This window comes from Lissotriton vulgaris, chromosome 3_1 (genome assembly GCF_964263255.1).
Source record: "Lissotriton vulgaris chromosome 3_1, aLisVul1.2, whole genome shotgun sequence".
NCBI lineage: Eukaryota > Metazoa > Chordata > Amphibia > Caudata > Salamandridae > Lissotriton > Lissotriton vulgaris.
Window position 1 is genome coordinate 1,104,291,612 of NC_141689.1, and position 18,228 is coordinate 1,104,309,839.

At 46.5% G+C, this 18,228-nt stretch overlaps 1 protein-coding gene across 2 annotated transcripts in view; it reads right to left on the minus strand.

Annotated features, from left to right (window-relative positions):
- LOC147727492 (alcohol dehydrogenase 1A-like) overlaps nucleotides 1-18,228 on the minus strand; it is a 382,065-nt gene that overhangs the window by 35,409 nt on the left and 328,428 nt on the right. For both annotated transcript variants that reach the window (XM_086961569.1, XM_086961570.1), the window contains one exon: nucleotides 15,928-16,066. In XM_086961569.1, the coding sequence (XP_086817695.1) occupies nucleotides 15,928-16,066 (139 nt within the window). The remainder of the gene's footprint in view (nucleotides 1-15,927; nucleotides 16,067-18,228) is intronic.

Genomic DNA, 18,228 nt, shown 5'->3' on the forward strand with positions numbered 1-18,228 from the left:
ATCAGTACGTTTCAAAATCGGTAATACAGGACTGTTACAGACATTACCTCTAGTTTCTTCAACTACACCTTTCTTAATCAAGTCTTGCACAATCAATAAAAGCGCACGTTCACCTTCACTAGAGATCTTGTATTGTGGAATTCGTGGAAATTTAACATTTGCTTTCAAAGTGACTACATATGGTGGTATTTCCAAAAGGCCTACATCGTTAGGACCAGTCGCCCAAAGAGTATCAGGGAGTGAACGCAGCTCTGGCGGGAGTGCATCCATTGACAAGTACATCGGAGAGGTGATTCTTTTACCCAATTTAAGCTGTACTCCTGACGGAGAACAGTACAATGTCGCATATAGGCGTTTTAACAAGTCTAAACCAAGCAGATTTTCATTACAACCTGTCGTCAAAATCAAGGGTGCTTTCAATTGACACGGTCCAACAGAAATAGGCAAAGGACCAGATACTGGATTGTAAACAGGGGCGCCTGAAAAACCTACAGAAACATTTGTTAAGCCGGACAAAGGTGCGCCAGGGAGTTTCGCATGAATGATAGAACTTTATGCGGCACCAGTATCCAACAGAAACGGTTCGACTACACCTGATGTTGCTACTGCGACATAAGGCCCACTCTGATCCACTGGAACTGATACTACTCCCTCTCTCTGTCCATGGCTGTCCTAGTACTCAGTTTGCTGAAATCCCTCATCTACTTCACAATAGTCCTCAACATGATATTGTTGGGATCTATTTTGTTGGGCAGACTGTCCATTTCGTTGATCAAAGTGATTAGAAGGGCGATCATTCGTTTGTGGAGGCATAGCACCTCTTCCTCGACCTCTAGAATTTTGCATAGAACCACCACAACCTCTCTGAGCTGCTGCAGCATTATTTTGCGCTAAGATCGGACACTCATTTTTATAATGACCCTCTTTCTTACAGTAGGCACACTGGTTCCACTGATATTGCGGCCTCGGTGAACTATAATCTGTCCTTTGATATGACCCTTGCTGTGTATTGGTTTGATTCATGCGAGGCGGATATGCCTGTTGCAAAAGAACTTTAGTTTTTAAATCTTTCGTTTTCTTATCTAATTTCTCCTTCTCCTCTTTATCCCTATTTTCATAATACTGTGCAGTTGCAAGTATTTGCGCAGTTGTGGAGACAGCCCATGCACTCTCGGAATCTTTCAATTTATTGCAAAGCTCTGGTAGCAGATTGTGTACAAATTTATCGACAAACAATCTCTGTCCTCCTTCTGTGCTCATATCCTGACCACTGTGATCCACAAAAGTCTCTTCGAACCTCGTGAAAAAGTCGGAGACACTTTCGTCCTTCTTCTGCCTGCATGCGGACAACTTGTCCCAGTTAACACGCAATGCTGGCATCAGAGTCTTCATTAAGTCAATTATCCTACCTGGAAGATTAGCAATTAGAGGTTCGGGTTTGGAACCACCTATTTGCTGATTATCCGCTGCTATGATAGCTGCCCAATCACCACCTAGGGCAACTGGATGATTCTCTTTACGAATTTTGGCCCAAATTGGTTGCGGAACTACATTCCCAAATAACATGTCAATGTCCGCCAGATTCATCACACAAGCCTCAACTGTCTGTGCTAATTCTTTATAGTATCCATCAGGATTCTTACGCGGATCCGGCAAGGCCTGTTTCACCGCTAACACTTCAGCTCGCTTCCATGGAATGTGTATCCACACTCTCTGGAATTGCGCCGGAGCGGCTGCAATACCATTCACTGCATCAGCTTGCACAGCTTCACGCCAAATTGGTGGAACCTCCCTCATTGGATATTGGCGATTCTGCTTCGTACTATGTTTTTCTAAATCTCTCGGTGAACGAAGAGATGGATCATTCCTATAGCTTAAAATCAGTTCCATCGCTTCCTTTATATTTTGACCAATTATTGTACCTGCAGCAAACTCTTTCTGAACATTGATTAATTCTTCTAAGTTCGATTCAGAATCATCTTCTTCTAATTCATCACGCAACAGGGAGCACATCTCGTCGAAAACATATCGTTGCGTTGGTTCATTCCACTGCATAAAAGTATCTAATACATCTCTCGTACTATATCTCCTACTCTTCGAAATCCATCTGAGAGCCGTGGAATCTAAGATTCCCCGTTCCTCAGTGCTTGGAAGCTGACTTCGTCTCTGCACAGACTCAGAGGCAGGAGTCTTAATTAAAGTTTTATAGAAAGGAGACAGAATATTAGAAACAGAATCAGTGATTCTCCGACGAACAGAAAGCGGAGTCATAATACTAGCAGATGTAGAAAACACAGTCGCAGTTGGAACAGATAGAATAGGAACAGTAGGAGTATCAAGTAAGGTAGCTTGTGAAACAGTAGGTATAAGCGATACAGGTATAGGCAAAGAAGCCGGCACCCCAGGAAGAGGGGGTGCCGAAGGAACATTCACATTGACCACAGGTGGTACAGGAGCTTGGTTCAGGGGACCAGGAGCAGGAATACCAGGTTGTCCTGCAACCGGCAATTGAACATTCGGTAAAGGAGGAACTATAGCACCCTGTGCATACGGTGGGGGTGACTGTAACAAATAAGACAGCAAAGGATCATTCTCGGAGTCCTCTACCACCTTAGTTGTACTCGATGGCAAGGCAGGGTAGCATTTGTCGATCGCTAAATTACGCTCCCTAGTAGCCACCTCCATTGCCTTCTCAGACTCGTTGATTTGTAGCTGCTTAAAAGTCAACTCCTGCTCTTTCTGTTCTTTCTTCAATCTTTTAATTTCTCTCTGTTTAGATTCCTTTCGCCAGTAACGAAAAGAATCAAACATTGCCGGCCGGGCTTTCTTCTTAAACAGCTTCACTTCTAAATTATCAAGGACTTCAGGTTCAAAACTACCATGCAGTGGCCAACTAAGGACACCGTCTTTGTCTGTATAACGGACACACACCTCATTATAAGATATTGGACCCACACCATGTTTACAATAAAGATCATATAGAGGAGTTCCAATCGGAGGAACCAGACATGAGTCCTCCAACCGGGAATCACTGTTGCAACCAAAACACGACAACATACAACTTTTCCGACTTACCATTTTGTAATCCGGAACACAAAACGAACAAAAACGCAAAACAGAAATGTGCACTCGAACCAAGAACTTAGGCCTACCAAAAACGGACTAATGTATCGATACCCAAACTAAACCAATAGATTACCTTAACCAGTACAACCAGTGATAATCTTTACGAAACCAAACCAAACCAAGAACTAAAAGGATTTTAACAACCCTTACGAAGCAACCAACTAGCAACCACTAAATACTTAACTGAGGCACTGAAGACGTCACCAAGGAGAAACCCGTCTTGTCTCGCCGTACTAAGGACTGCACCTCGGGTCCAAGACAGGGCGACGGTCAAGGCAACGGACCACTGCAGCCGTCCTGAACGGGAACCCTCGTGGAAGAGAACGTCGGGCCACTTTTGCGATATGCCGGGATCGATGAAGTGGGGCGCCTCCCTCAGGAATCTTCACACGAAGCTTCTCGAACTCTTCAGGCTTTTGGACCGGTACCGATTGACGTCGCCCCACGTTGGGGGCCAATTGGAGTTCTGGACTTTTTGGTTCCGTCCAGAGGTGTCAGGGATAACACCCGAAGACCCCGGAGTTCTACCTGTCTCGGTGCACAAATAAACAGAAACACGGGCTTCTCGATGGTGGCGTCAAAGACCAAAGGTTTATTACTGCAGGGACACAGAAGTCACAGAAACTACACACGGGCAGTAACCAGGAGCCTGTTCGATTTGTACAAGAAGGGTTGCTCCTTATATACTAAATATTGGCCTTCAGGCAAATTCTTTACATGCTGGTGCATTCCCAAACCTTTGTGTCCTAAACAATAAATATTTGGCGTTGCACAGGAATCGTCGATAATATCTGGTGTCAAACATTACGAAGAGGGGTTCTCACTATTCCATCACAATCCCATGTCAACATTTCATTCAAGAGCCGGACCGCCTCATCGTAAATTTCGTTACCTCCCCCTAATAAAGGTCCAGAAAGAAAGAAACAGGGCCAGGTGTAGGAGATAGAAAAGCAGGATAAGAGATGTTTGTGGGTTGTAAATGGGCAAGGCTACCAGCTTCGGCCGCCTAATCATGATCAGGCCAACGAACACGAGAACCAGTATAGCAGGACTGGCCTTAGGCAGAGGAGGCAGCCTTTGTCGAGTCACGTAGCCACAGCGTGTTCTGCTCTAAGGTGCACGTGTCACTAGAGAGGTGAATCTCCGGCTAAGCTTACGTGTCCTTAATCGAAATGAAGAAATCAGAGGTCATTGCGTGTCCATTGTCTATGTGAGGGCAAGAAACACAAAATGGCTGCTATGATCTAAGATGGATGCCATGGGTAGATCAGAAATGTGTTTGTAACGGGAGTACTCTCGCTCGTAGCACAGCGAAAACAACAGGATATGCTAAATGGACCATTTGCGGTTCACTGATACCAAAATTATGTATTTACGACAGTGTTGAAAACACGGGTTCAAATCGTCACGGAACCTCAATTCTCTAGTGGCCTCATCTGTATATTCAGTCAGTGTGTCACGTATGTCTGAGAGGGTAGCATCAGCAGGGCGTACAGTCAAATCTGATTCAAGTGTCCTAAGTCTTTCTTCTAATTGCTTCAGGCGTCTCATAATACCTTTTAAAACTCCCGACCCCTTGGCCATACAGATGCCCCTCAACGTCACCTTGAAGGCGTCCCAAATAGTCTCCACATCCTTCACAGAATCCTTATTTCTCTTGAAGAAGTCTAAGCATTCTTCACGCAATTCCTCCTGAAATGTAGCATCTAGCAGCATCGTAGGTTGCAGACGCCAGGCAGTCGCTGGGGGGCCAAGGTCCGCAGACCGTAGTGTAATTTTGACAGGTGAATGGTCAGAGTAAGTTCTGGGGAGGTGTTGCGCCTTTAAAAGCGCAGCATAACGCTCTGGTGATATGAATATATAATCGAGTCTCGCCCATGAACGTCCCTGTGCCGTGAAGTGTGTGCCTTCCTTTGCGTCCATGTGGCAACGTCTCCAGGTGTCTATCAAGTTGTGATCTTTGATTGACTCAAGCAATGTCGTTCTAGCTCTAGTGTAATGATGAGGGCCAGGGTGTGATCTGTCCATAATCGGGTTTAGCGAAGTATTAAAGTCACCCCCCATATAATGTGTAGCGGGCCTGTACCCACAATGGTCACCCATAAGTCTTCAAAGAACTGAGGATCATCAATATTAGGCCCGTAACAACACACCAACGTAATTGCCATATGTCCTAGTCTACCCCACATTATACAATACCTCCTATTTTCATCCACCTTGGTGCCCGCCAAAACAAAGGGCGTACCTCTCTTTACCAGTATCGCTGTACCTCTAGCATACGTCGAGTACGAGGAAAAGGCAGTGTGCTTCGCCCACCTGCTAGCAAAGGTGGAGACTGGTTGAGTTCTGAAATGTGTTTCCTGGAGGAAGGCTATATGTATCGAGTGGCGATCTAGATATGATAAAATTTGTCGCCTCTTCCTTGGGTCACCTAGGCCCCTCACATTCCATGTTAGTATGTTCAAATCTGTACCCTCCATGATCATGGTATTTCTCGCAGGTTTATAAAGTGTGCTAGGAGGGACCACAGCAGCCAGTAGCTGTAGTCAGGGACACCTGAATACTGCGCCAGTTCACTAATATGGCAACCTACCAATTCAAGCCCTGCAGAGCCGTACCTGCCAGTGTAGTATTGTGATGGAACGGGATTGTGTACAATATGCACAGCGAGATCTATCTCTGATCTATACCTCTCATGCAATCCTGTCGGATCTAACCATAACATCTCTTCGATACCTGTTACGCCGAAATCTGTAATAACATTTCTAAACTCCCCCCCCTCATTCCTCCTTAATTGAAACATCCCCAACTTGTTAGTACCCAAACACAATAGTGCCCCGATACAGTGGTCAATCACATCAGGTCCTAAGGCAATACACATGCCATTGCAATCTCTGAGAACAATGCTTGAGTGTACAAAATGTACTGCAAGAGTGTCCCCTCGCTTGGTATCGTCACAAAATCCTGTCAGATCCAAATGTAACATCTCTTTGACAGATATCGCTTCCAATCTGAACCTACAACTTAGAAACTCCCCACCCCTCCCCCCATCCAGCTGACGCATCCCCTCTTCCCGTATCCCTCCCCCCGCCCACTGAGGCAACTTCAACTTGCCAGAATCCCCATCCCGCCCCCCACCCCATGCATGACACAAACAACCCAACATTTTTAGTATGATCAACAAGTTCCGTGGGGAATTCCCTAAAGGGGTCATCTGAGGTGCACACATCTCCACCCCCAATCCTTTCCCTCCGTCCCATATAGCCCCATAGTCTAGGGGAGGGGGTGGTGCCTGGTATACATTACCACCTACAGTCCAATACCCGTCCATGGTATTCTCGAACAGCAGCACCATCCCCAGTCCATAGGAGCGCCCCAGCGGGTCTTGCAGTGAGTGTACCGGAGCATGACCCACAGTCTAGCACTCATATCTCCGAGTCAATTGTCATCGTTCTCAGATCGGTCCCCCTCCTGTTCTTCATCTGCAACATTTCGCCGCCCATGTCTAGCTTGACGTAGAGTCTTCAGGAAGTCCTCCACTTGCTGCGGATTCATGAAAAAATGTTGTTTTGCTTGATGGGTCACTCTTAGCTTTGCCTGATACAAGAGGGCATAGTCGATCTGGAGTGCACGGAGCTTTTTCTTGACTTCCCGAAATTTACGCCTCTGCACCTGCACGACAGGCATAAAGTCCGGATATATGGAGAAACTGACGTCATCGCATGTCAAGTTCTGGTTTGTCCGTGCCGCTCGCAATGCGGTGTCACGGTCTCGGTAGTTAAGGAGGCGTGCGATGATAGGTCGAGGTGGGGCCCCCGGTTTCGGGCGCGGTCCAAGTGAACGATGTGCCCTCTCAACAATGAATTGCCTGGAGAACGCCTCCGTCCCCACTGTTGCCAAAAGGATCTTCTCCACATACTCCTCCATACGACCTGTGTTGGTAGACTCTGGTACGCCTACGACGCGGATGTTATTGCGCCGGCTGCGCGCTACCAATTCCTCATTCTTTGCAGCAATTACTCTAAGGACATTGCCCATTCTGGAAAGGCGTGTGTCATGTGAGGCCGTAGTGTCATCATTTTCAGAAATACGCCTCTCGGCTTCGGTGATTCTCTCCTCGTGCACATCCATTTTCTCTACAATGGCATCCATTCTGGATGATAGGCGATCAACTTTATCCACGATGGTGGCGAATCCCCGACGCATTTCTTGCATCATCATTTGGATGTCCGGCGTGGCAGAGGTGGAAGGCGCTGTTGCAGTCGATGGACTGTGGACGTTCCCAGTGTCCGACGTGCCTCGCACCCCTTTCTTGGCAGCAGTAGGCTCAAATGTCAATTTGGGTTGACGATTGTTCTGTTTCCCCATGTTCGGTCTTTTATAAGGGCTTGCAGCAGTTGGTGAGAGACGCTTGTCCCTTTCCTCTCTTGACTGGGAGGGGCCTTTATTCATGAGAGCAGGCAGAGCAACGTGATGTATTGCCAATGGCGCACAGGGACTCACTGGGTGTCAATATCAATTGCGCAGACCAGACAGAAGGCAGATCACACCCCTATCTTGCAAACGACACCGTGCACTGTTCGTTTATGTTTATTTGCGGCTATAGCTTCGCGTTGTAGGCCCCATTCATGAAGCTGCGAGATGCAATTGCCGCTCCACCCAAGGTCAGCGGGGATGCGCGCAGCGTTGCGATGCCAGTGTGCAAGTTCAATACAGGTACCTCACCAGTATCCCACAGAGGCAGTGTGGGGTCCAATCAGGCTGTAGCATCTCACAGTGCAGTTGATATCAGGCTAGGATAACGAAGTCAGCTGCAAAAAGCACCATGCACCAATGACAACCCCGCTGTGGTCCCTCGGTGTCGTGCAATAAGGATCAGGTCATACAGTGTAGAATAGCGGCAAGGGTGGCACCACCTCTGATCACAACTGGCAAGAGGGCGTGTCCCAACAACTCCGAGATGCCCCTAATGCATATACGATCAGCTCTTTATTCCGCAGGTGGCTGCGGGGAATAACCCGCCCCGAAAGGCAATCCGCAGTGGGGCCCCGCAACTTGCAATGTCTATTTGGTAATAATCCAGCAGCCAATATGTCCAGCCCAGTCCCTCACGCACTGTATCTTGTCTCGCCTGGTACAGCGCAGGGGTACCGACACACAATTGCCCACAGTCCCTGCAGATGGTTCTCATCTTGCAGTGAGTCACCTCCGCCAATACCCCCTCATCCAAATCAACACACGTTCACTCTACGAGCTCTATGCTGGGCTAACCGAGTCCAGTCGGAATGGCCTGTGGCAGCGCATCCGCCGTGTGCCAGGGTCACAGTCCACACAAATCTAAGGCACCTCCAAAGCCATGCATCAAATCCAGGCCGGGCGGCTCAACTTATGCATTGTCCATGCCGGGGTTCACCATATATTTTATTGGAAGCGATGTTCTCTCTACACAGCAGAGAGGCCTACGATCCCAGTCCGTCACTCTAAAGGGATCGCAGTGGCCGTTAGACGTGGGGCAGCCACACCTCCCGCCTCACTCTTCCCTGTACTCACAGGCCTCAGGATTAGCTTCGCTCAATAGGGGCAGCAGGTCGGAGGGTCCAATTCCGCTCCCAACCCTCGGCGTCCACTCTCCTCAGGTCTCGCCTGTTGAATCGGCATGTAGCGGTCGGGCCCTCGGCAGCGCGTCCCTCCGCTCCGTCTGTAGGCCGCCTTCCAGCACGGCAGCCTCTGGTCCCACACCGCACAGGACAAGAAAGCGCCACAGGTGTTAAGGGCAGGGCGAGGACATGTCGCAATGGCCAGCACCGTCCACAGCTAAGCACCAATGCCCAGTGGGGGGGGGAGGCGTCTTGCAATGATTGCCCACTGGGCCCACACGCCTCGTGGTGCGCCGCGGCGTCACGTAGTTCACTGCCCAGCAAGTCGCGCTGTAAGCTCCGGCGCGGTTACCGGTCAAATCTTTCCCCTCCACGAAGTCCGGTTTGCGTGGTCGCAGGACTCTCAAATTTTCACCGGGGACGCAGCAAGTAGTCCTTTACAGTTGTACTCGATTTCGTTTGGGTTGGTGCAGGATAAAAAGGATAACTGCCGGATCAACTGACCAGGCTGCAGGAGCCTCACACGAGTGTGGCCATTCAGCGTGTGCGCCCTCTAGCGCCCCTCAGGGAGAGTAATCTTGCCATTCACATCTGCAGCACCACAGGCCATACTGGGGAAGACTCAACGCTGACAGAGCACCAGGTACATCTGATCGCCTGCGCTGACCTTGTGGAAATTCTCTAGAAGCTATTACTCCGAGGGATCTCCTGGCCCCCTGATGGTGATGTTCCCCCCTTGCATGTGGACATGAAGCTATCACAGGAGCAGAGTGAAGAACACTACGGGAGTGGGCATCTGAGGTTGGCCCCTCCCCCATCTCTTTCTTTTTCACCTCTAAATCCTCCTTAATAAAGGACTTGCTGAAAACAGGTAATGCACCTTCCTCACAGGGTCTGATGAAGCCCCAGATTTGTAGGCGCCAGCCACAAAGGAAGATTTTCATACTCTTCATACAGAGTTCAGAAAAGACATTAGCTCTCTGAAACAGGACTTCCACAATCCCTTCTCAAACCAGGCAAATACTCAAAACAGTACACATCATATCGTCTTATTGCCTTATTTATTTGTGATGCTAAACTGCTTACTTTAGTTCAGACTTCGTAATATTTGGCCAGCATTAACCTTCCCTCAATAATCTGCCTTTATCCAAAATTGGCAGGCGGCTGACAATACCCATCTAGTGGTGACCCTAATGGAGGTGGTTGAAAGGCGCAAGCAACAGATGGTCTTTCTCGCGCTGGATGCAGAGAAGGTCTTTGACAGTGTTGATTGACCATATCTTCCAAGGCTTATCAATTAAATGCAACAAGGGCACAAAATACAAACCTTGTTATGTTATGTTATATTCATTTGTAATGCGCACAACTCACCCTGGGGCATCTCGGCGCAGTCCCAATGATACAACCCTAACTATTCCAGAAGCAGAGGGTACCCAGATTAAAAAAGAAAGGCTTAAAGATGCTTCCTGAAAGCGGAGTAACTGGGGAGTTCCCTTATGGATTGGGGTAAAGTATTACAGTACTTTGGGGCCAGGAAGGTGAACGCCATTCCTCCAGTTCTTTGTAGTCGAATGCGAGGGACCTCGAGAAGCCCGGCCGTTGAGGATCTAAGTTGACGACCTGGCGCGTACCTTTATAGCTTCAATTGTAAGTACAGAGGGCCTTGACCCTTCAGTGCTTTAAAGGATAGGCAGCAAATTTTAAAGAAAGAGCGTTTCTTAACTGGCAACCAGTGAAGTGATTTTAACAGCGGCAAAGAAGGGGTGCCTGCCGGCATGTTGAGAATCATTCTTGCTGCAGTGTTTTGTATAACCTGTAATTTTTTCAGGAGGGTGGAACCCACCTCCGCAAGAAGTGCATTCCCATAATCCATGCGACTGGTAACCATTGCATGGATGAGTGTTCTGCGGTGGTTAGTGGGAATGTATGGGAAGATTTTCCTGAGGAGGCGAAGATTATAATAACAGGAGCTCACTGTGGCAGACACATGATCACGCATGGAGAGTGCGTGATCCAACTGCACTCCTAAATTCCTTACATGTTCCAAGGGGGCTGGGGGCACTCCCAATATCTGTGGCCACCATTCGTTGTTCCAGCTGTTGGTTGCTTTTCCCAGCAGCATTACCTCCGTTTTTCCAGGATTCAATTGGAGGAAATTTAGGGGCATCCATTCGGATATAGCAAGCATTCCTGATATGAAGCGGAGCCTGTCCACTTCTGGATTAGGGCCAATCTTGAACAACAGCTGGGTGTCATCAGCGTAAGAGACGGTCTCAAAGCCGTGGGCTTCCACTACCTCAGCCAAGGGGCGAGATAAATATTAAAAAGCGTTGGACTGAGGCAGGAGCCCTGGGGGACACCCATATCCAGCATTGTTTTCTTGGATTTAAAATGGCCGAGAGTGACTGTCTGGGTTCTATCTGTTAGAAAATGTATAAGCCACTTCAGGGCAAGATCTTGAATGCCATAGGATCTTAACCTCTCCGCTAGCCTGGCATGCAACACCGTGTCAAATGCCGCGGAGAGGTCAAGAGGACCAGAATGGCCGAGCCTCCAGCATCGACTGTCAATCTGAGGGAGTCTGTAACTGCCAGGAGGGCGGTTTCAGTACTGAAACCCGCGCGAAAGCCTGACTGGCTGGGGCCAGAATGTCATTAGCTTCCAGATAGCTACTCAGTTGTTTGTTAACGTTGGACTCCAGAATTTTAGCCAGCAGTGGCAGAAGAGAGATTGGCCGGTAGTTGCCCAACTCATTGGGGTCTGCCGCAGGTTTCTTCAGGATGGGTCTAACAAAAGCTTCCTTCCATGGACCGGGAATCTCTCCTGTTAGTAGGGAGAGATTAAAGATGTTCTGAATTATCGGGGCACAGCATTGGGCCAGAGCTGACATGTATTTTGGAGGGCAAGGGTCCGCTGGAGAACCAGATTTGGCCTTTTTTAGCGCCTAGGTCACTTCGCTCAGTGTAATCGGGGCGAAGTGGTCCAAACAACGGGCAAGGCGTGCCGTAGGCCCAAAGGGACTAGTTGTGTTGGGGAGGTTAAGACAGCTCGGGGGTCAGGGACAATAATCTGAGGGCATTTGGAGTAGATAGCTGACATTTTTTCTTGAAAAAAGGTGGACAAATCATCCCACAGTTCCTGTGATTCAACCGGGGATTTCTTACCGACTTCGGGGGAGATGAAGTCTTTAACTATGTTAAAAAGGGTTTTGGTTGAATTATCAGCGCTCTCAATTTGATTGAGGATGAACTGTCGCCTGGTGGTTTTAAGGCTACAATGGTAGTTTGAAAGTACAGTTTTAAATTTTTGTTTGCTTGCAGAGCACTTATTTGCTCGCCAAAGTCTCTCCATTTGCTTACAGGTAGTTTTTTCCTGGCGTAATTCCAGCGTATACCAAGGGGCCGAAGCGCGATTCTTAGGGGGCCTCAAATGTCTACTAACTGGGATGGTTTCATCAAATGCTTTTGTTAGGACTTTATTGAAGATGACCAGCATTTTATTCACCTCAGGGTCTGGGTCAGCCGGCTGGGCTAGTACCTCCGTCTGAAATATGGGAGTAAAACTTGGAAGTGACAATTTATGCCAGGGTCTACGAAGTTCTGACTTCCTTTTTGACTTTTGGGGGTCGGGGGGGGGTGAGATGGGGTGTTCGTGATTTCAAATTTAACCATATGATGGTCAGACCATGTGAGTGGCCAAGGTGGGTCACATTTGAGCTGTTCCACATTTGAAAGGACAAGGTCCAAAGTATGCCCTGCCTGATGAGTGGGACCTGACACCCTTTGTGTGAGTCCAAGGTGTTCTAACTTGTTTAGAAACTTGGTGGCTTCTGTGTTAGATTTAATCTCACAGTGAAGATTGAAATCCCCTACCATAAGGAATTGTTTAGAAGCTAGGGCGTGGATAGCTATAAATTCAATTAGTGTATCAATCGAATCAGTAGAGGAGCCCGGAGGACGGTATACCAGGGCTCCCAAGCAGCTCTCTGTGGGAGAAACAGTCAGCCTAAAAATACCTATCTCAAGGTTTTCCTGCATCTTAGTGGCAATCCACAAGATATTTAAGTGGTTTTTGAAGGCTTCATTCAGGCAAAGTATAAACGTCCCTCAGCATACATCAGGAACATTAGCAAATATACCATGAGGGTACAAATTTCCCAAGTCATGAGACAAGGATGCCCTCCCCCACTAATCTTCGCTTTATATATGGAACAAGTCATAGCAAAAATTCTGAAAAAAAAACAATATTAGTAGCGATGGTAGGAGCGACGGACTGTTTGAAATCGAATACCCTCCCTACAGGCTTGCAGGCATGCAAGTATGAAATATTCAAATCATCTTTGTAGAGGATTAGGAATTTAACACTCGTTTTAGCTGCATGTCAAATAACTGCTCTCGTTGTTGGATGGTACTATGCATCAAAAGAGCTCTAGATCATAATCAGACAAGGAGGAGATCGCAGATCAAGAGAAAAAACTACTGGATGATATGCCATTAACAAACACCAAAAAATGTTTAGAAAAATTAAAAGCTATGATCAGGGATTTTCAAGCATTTATAATAGAAACAAAATAAACAAGACACAGAAAGACAGCAGGAGATATAATAAAGAAAGTACATATCCATATTCAAGGAAAGGCTTTTACCACCAAGCATGAATACAGACTGTTAGAAATAGGAGTCTCTAGTTTGCAGTGGCTTGCACCCTGTCCAAGTAGGGACCCTTCCTTCTAGTCAGGATAAGGGAGTTACACTTCTAAAATAACCCCTGTTCACCCCGTTGGTAGCTTGGCATGAGCAGTCAGGCTTATCTCAGAGGCAATGTGTAAAGCATTTGCACATAACACACAGAACCACAATGAAAACACTACAAATGGACACCACACCAGTGTACAAAAAAAGTGTCTTTATCTAAACCAAACAAGACAAAAACAACAAACATTCAACATACAGAGATCTAAATATGACTTCTAAAAAGGTAGAAACCGCTCTGTCCATAGAAAACTATGGAAGCATCACTTTTGTTGCAAAGTACCTGGAATGTGTACAAAAATCACAAGCAAAACAGGTGCAAGGAAGGTGATGCATCGGTTTCTTACGTGCAGGGAAGGTGATGTGTCGGGTCCCTGCTCCAGAGGAGGTGATGCGTCACTTCCTTATGGGATAGGAGGTGATGAGTCAGTTTCTTATTCTATGGGGAGGTGATGCGCTGATTTGTTACTGCAGCCCGAACGTTGATGTAGATTTGGGACACAGCTGTAACACGTGGAAATCTGGATGCACTGGAGTTTGATGCTGCATCGGTCACCCAGGTGCTGCGTAGATTTCTTCAGCTGCGGTCCAAAAATGCGATGATTCTTTTAGCCTCACAGCATCGGATTCGATGCAGTTGATGCGTGGGACTCGGTGTGCAGCTGTTTTCCGGGCCGCTGACAGGCACTGCAGCAATTTTTGGGCCACATGGGGCTGGGCTTCGGAAGTTTCTCCCACAAGGCAGTGCAGGATCGAATAAAACAGCCATAAGAAGGGTGAAGCATCGATTTTTATGGTTTCTTCATTTATTTCTTCACAGCTTTCTGAAGCAAGAGCAACCTACAGGGGCACATAACTGGACTAGGCACCACCTAGCAGGTCAGAATTCCCAGCAGGAAAGTTCAAGGATGCTGTTGGTGAAGAGTTTGTGCCCTGAGACTTCAGAACAGGAGGCAAGCACACACAAGCTCTTGGAGATTCTTCTCAAGCAGGCTTCACAGCAAAGTCCAGCCTTTGTACTCCTCTTGGAAGAAGTAGCAACTGCAGGCCAACCCAGCAAAGGAACACACAGCAAAGGGGCAGTACTCCTCCTCACTGCTCTTCTTCCGTGGCAGAGGTTCCTCTTGATTCCATAAGTAATCTAAAGTTCTAGGGTTTTAGGTCTAACACTTATACCTTTTTACCTTTGAAGTCTTAGTAAGAAAGTCTCTCTTGTCCAGTAAAAAACGCCTCTGTCGTCCAGCCACACTACAGGGGTGGAGACAGAATCCTGCAACACAGCCACAGCCTATTCAGGGGTTCAGGGACAACTCCTCCCACCACTCTAATCTAGGAAGACCCATCAGGATATGCAGGGTACACCTCTGCTACCTTTGTATGAGTGTCTGGAGTGAATGCACAAACAGCCTCGGTCAGTATAAACACAGACAATGATTCCACGGGTAGGCAGTGGCACATGGAATGGTAAAGGAAGAAAAGGCCCACTACCTAAAAGTGGCATTTTCAAACACACAATTTAAAAACCATCTTCATTAAAAGATGCATTTTTAAATTTTGTGTTCAGGAAATCTAAACTCAAAATCTCTATCTCTTCCCAATTGAAAGAGACACTTGTAAAATGTTGCAAGGCAGCTCCAATGATAACCTAAGGGAGAGACAGCCTTTCAATAGTGAAAAACTAAATTTGCAGTATTTCACTATCAGGACATGTAAAACATACTACTACCTCACAGGAAGTTACACACGATTCTTAACTGGTGGAAGTAACCTCCTGCTAGTCTACATCTATGAGCAAAGACACCAACTCTGTGCTCACTAGGCCTGGGAATGAGCCTCTTTGCTTTTGTGGTTCCCACCACTCCAAACACAAGTAAGAACAAGCACGAAGTGCTAGGAAAGTGCAATACACACTAGCAGTCTAAAGTAACGAACACAAGCAATAGCTTATTACAACTATCTTGTCCTCCTTTACTGAGCATGCAATGGGAGTGAACTCTTTGTGGTGCTGCTGTATGTGGGCTTCCTTGTTTCATGTGAGGCAATCCCCCAAATCATTTGGGGTTGCACCAGCTATTTTGTCCCTCATTCAGACTGCACAACTTCTCATACTGCTATCGGAAGCCCCGAAGAGAAAGCAGGCCTAGAGTTCTAACCTATTTTGCTATTCCAAAGACTGGCTGCCTTAATCCTTCTACCCTCAAAAATATATATTTTTAATATATTTATTTTAAATGTATCAGATCAAGACGTCAAAGTATTATATCCTCAAAAATAAATGCAAGGGAGCAACTTATCTCAGCATTGCTCTAAGATAATACCTCTGAACGTCTGAGCAACCAAAGTTTGCGAATATTTTTGCCATTTTCAGAAGCCAGTTATTTATTTTTCATGAATTTAAATTTGAAGGAACATCTTCCTTCTGCTATAGTGATTTTGCAAGATCTATAACTCACCTCTGCCCTGAGCGAAGCACTTCAAACCCTTGGTTGATCTCCTCAAATGGGAAAGTGTGGGTCACCAGTCCATCCACATCAAATTTCTTTGCCATGTAATCAGCCACCAGCTTTGGGACGCTATCTTTGCTCTTCCAGCCTGAAAAGCAAAGTGGAGAAAAACATGAGAGCACACAAATAGAAACTAGAAGAACTGCACAAAAACGCTCTCTTAGCTGATAACAATAAATGTAATTTTTTTCTAGATGGATTGGCTTGCGTGAATGTGCTTGTGCCAGTGGGAGCGAGTATACTGTGTATTACACTTGTGTGCCACATACTGTTTTGCCTTGTGGATCCCTTGAGCATCAAATCTCAGTTCTGAAGTAATCTAGGTCTTGCTCAGGAGTGGGGACTCAATCCCGGTCCCTTCTTTTACATTGGCACTTGCAGGCTGTGGGTGTTTGCCTCCCAACTCCCACATGTATCTTGTTCTTAGGCCACTACTGCAGTGTGTGACAAATGGTGTTAAAAGCTTGATTAAAGTGCATGGAAGATGAACGAAGATGAACGAAGTTGCACGGTTGACGGAACCGAAATGTTGACTACAAAAGGTACCAACTAGGTACAATAGGAGAAGGGGGGCTGATTGTTGACAAGTGCTCAGCCTCTAAGCTGCCCACCTAGAATGCATAGATCTCAGCAAAGGTAGGCACTTTTGGAGCAAATCTAATACTTTTCTCCCCAAACCCATTGCTAAAAACATTTAAGTGTTTTTTATACTTTAACATAAATCCCTGTCAGAAGCAGCCTCTCTTTCGGCAGCCCCTCATGCTTAACTTGACCGGGCAACGGACTAGCTGGTCTACTGCGTTGGTGCGTAGCAGACTCTGGGGTAAAATGCGCAAGGCTAGCACCCCACGAGCCATGAGCATGAAACAATAGAGCACAGACATGCTTAAAGATTAGGGTCGATTTATTCATTTATTTTATATATAGCGTTTATCTAGAGTGCAGCTTCACTGAGTGGCATAAGAGCCCTGTACATAACGTATATCTTTATACTGGGATGGAAATATGCTTAAACAAAATATCTCACAATAATACTAATTTGAAGAGAATACAGAGAGTTGGGAGGCAAGGAAAGAACAGGGGAACGAGATAAAGAAAATGACATCAGATAATGATCCAATCATTTTACAACAGGCTTGTGGGGAGACCAGTCATAACTGTGGAAGGGGTAGGGCGGGAGCATCTTGTGTGGGTCCAAGACACATTATTTTGACAGGTGTCTTGAGACGTTTTCTAAAGGAGAGAATGTAAGGAGCCATTCTTAAAGGCATCGGAAGGGGATTAGAGATTGTAGGTGCAGGACCCCCTGCTTATAAGAGGTTCTAAACAAGGGAGAGCCTCTGCTGAGGAGATGTTTGAGTCACCAGAGATTTTCGGTAAGGTAGGCTGGGTCTTTTAATTTAATTTGAGTCTTTAATGGAAGCCAATGTAGGTCTTTTAGTATGGGAGTGATGTGATCAAACGTTCTTTTATCCAAGATCAGACAAGCTGTGGGGTGCAGAACTTTGAGGGGTGGCATTTTCTCTATTATGTATAGATATAACTAACGCGTTGGCTGCAGTCTTGACCTTATAGAGAAAAGCGATTTTAGTCTTTCAGTTCACGTTTGCTGTGTGCGCTATCTTGCAGGTGCGAAGTTCAATATAGAGCTTGCTGTGGATGAGGAATTGAAGGGATTTATCACATGCAGCTGGTAACGGCAAACATCCATTACTTGATAGCAAGGAAATTAGTAACAGATCAACTGTACTGCTTGCTTAGCAGGCTAGAAGTATGCACTACATTGTTTAGGGGTTCACTTTCCAAGAGCTTGCTGATGCCCATTTGAAAATAGAATCGTGGCAGAATTTGAGTACTTTGAGATAGTTGCATCGGGGGATTTTTGGCTAGATTTGAGCATTTTCTGTATATTGATGTAATTTGATGTTATATTTTTCCAGCAGTAGACTACAGGTTCAACATAAGGAATAAAAATATTAGGTAATCAAATTAATTCTGGGGAGACGCCACAGGTCTCCTTTTCCAATCTAGAAGTGTTGGTGTCGATATTGAAAAGGTTAGAGCAATCTTTACATAACATTTGAACCCGTTAACACCTTAGATGCGGCGCAAATATCCCTCCCCAGTGCTGTGCTGTCCATTGGAACTAGTGCTGAATGGACGTCCAATGGACGTGCGCAGCACTGGGGAGGTAGTGCTGCCGTCGGCCAACGCCCCGACGCAGCACTTAAGAGGTTAAAAACTGTGCAT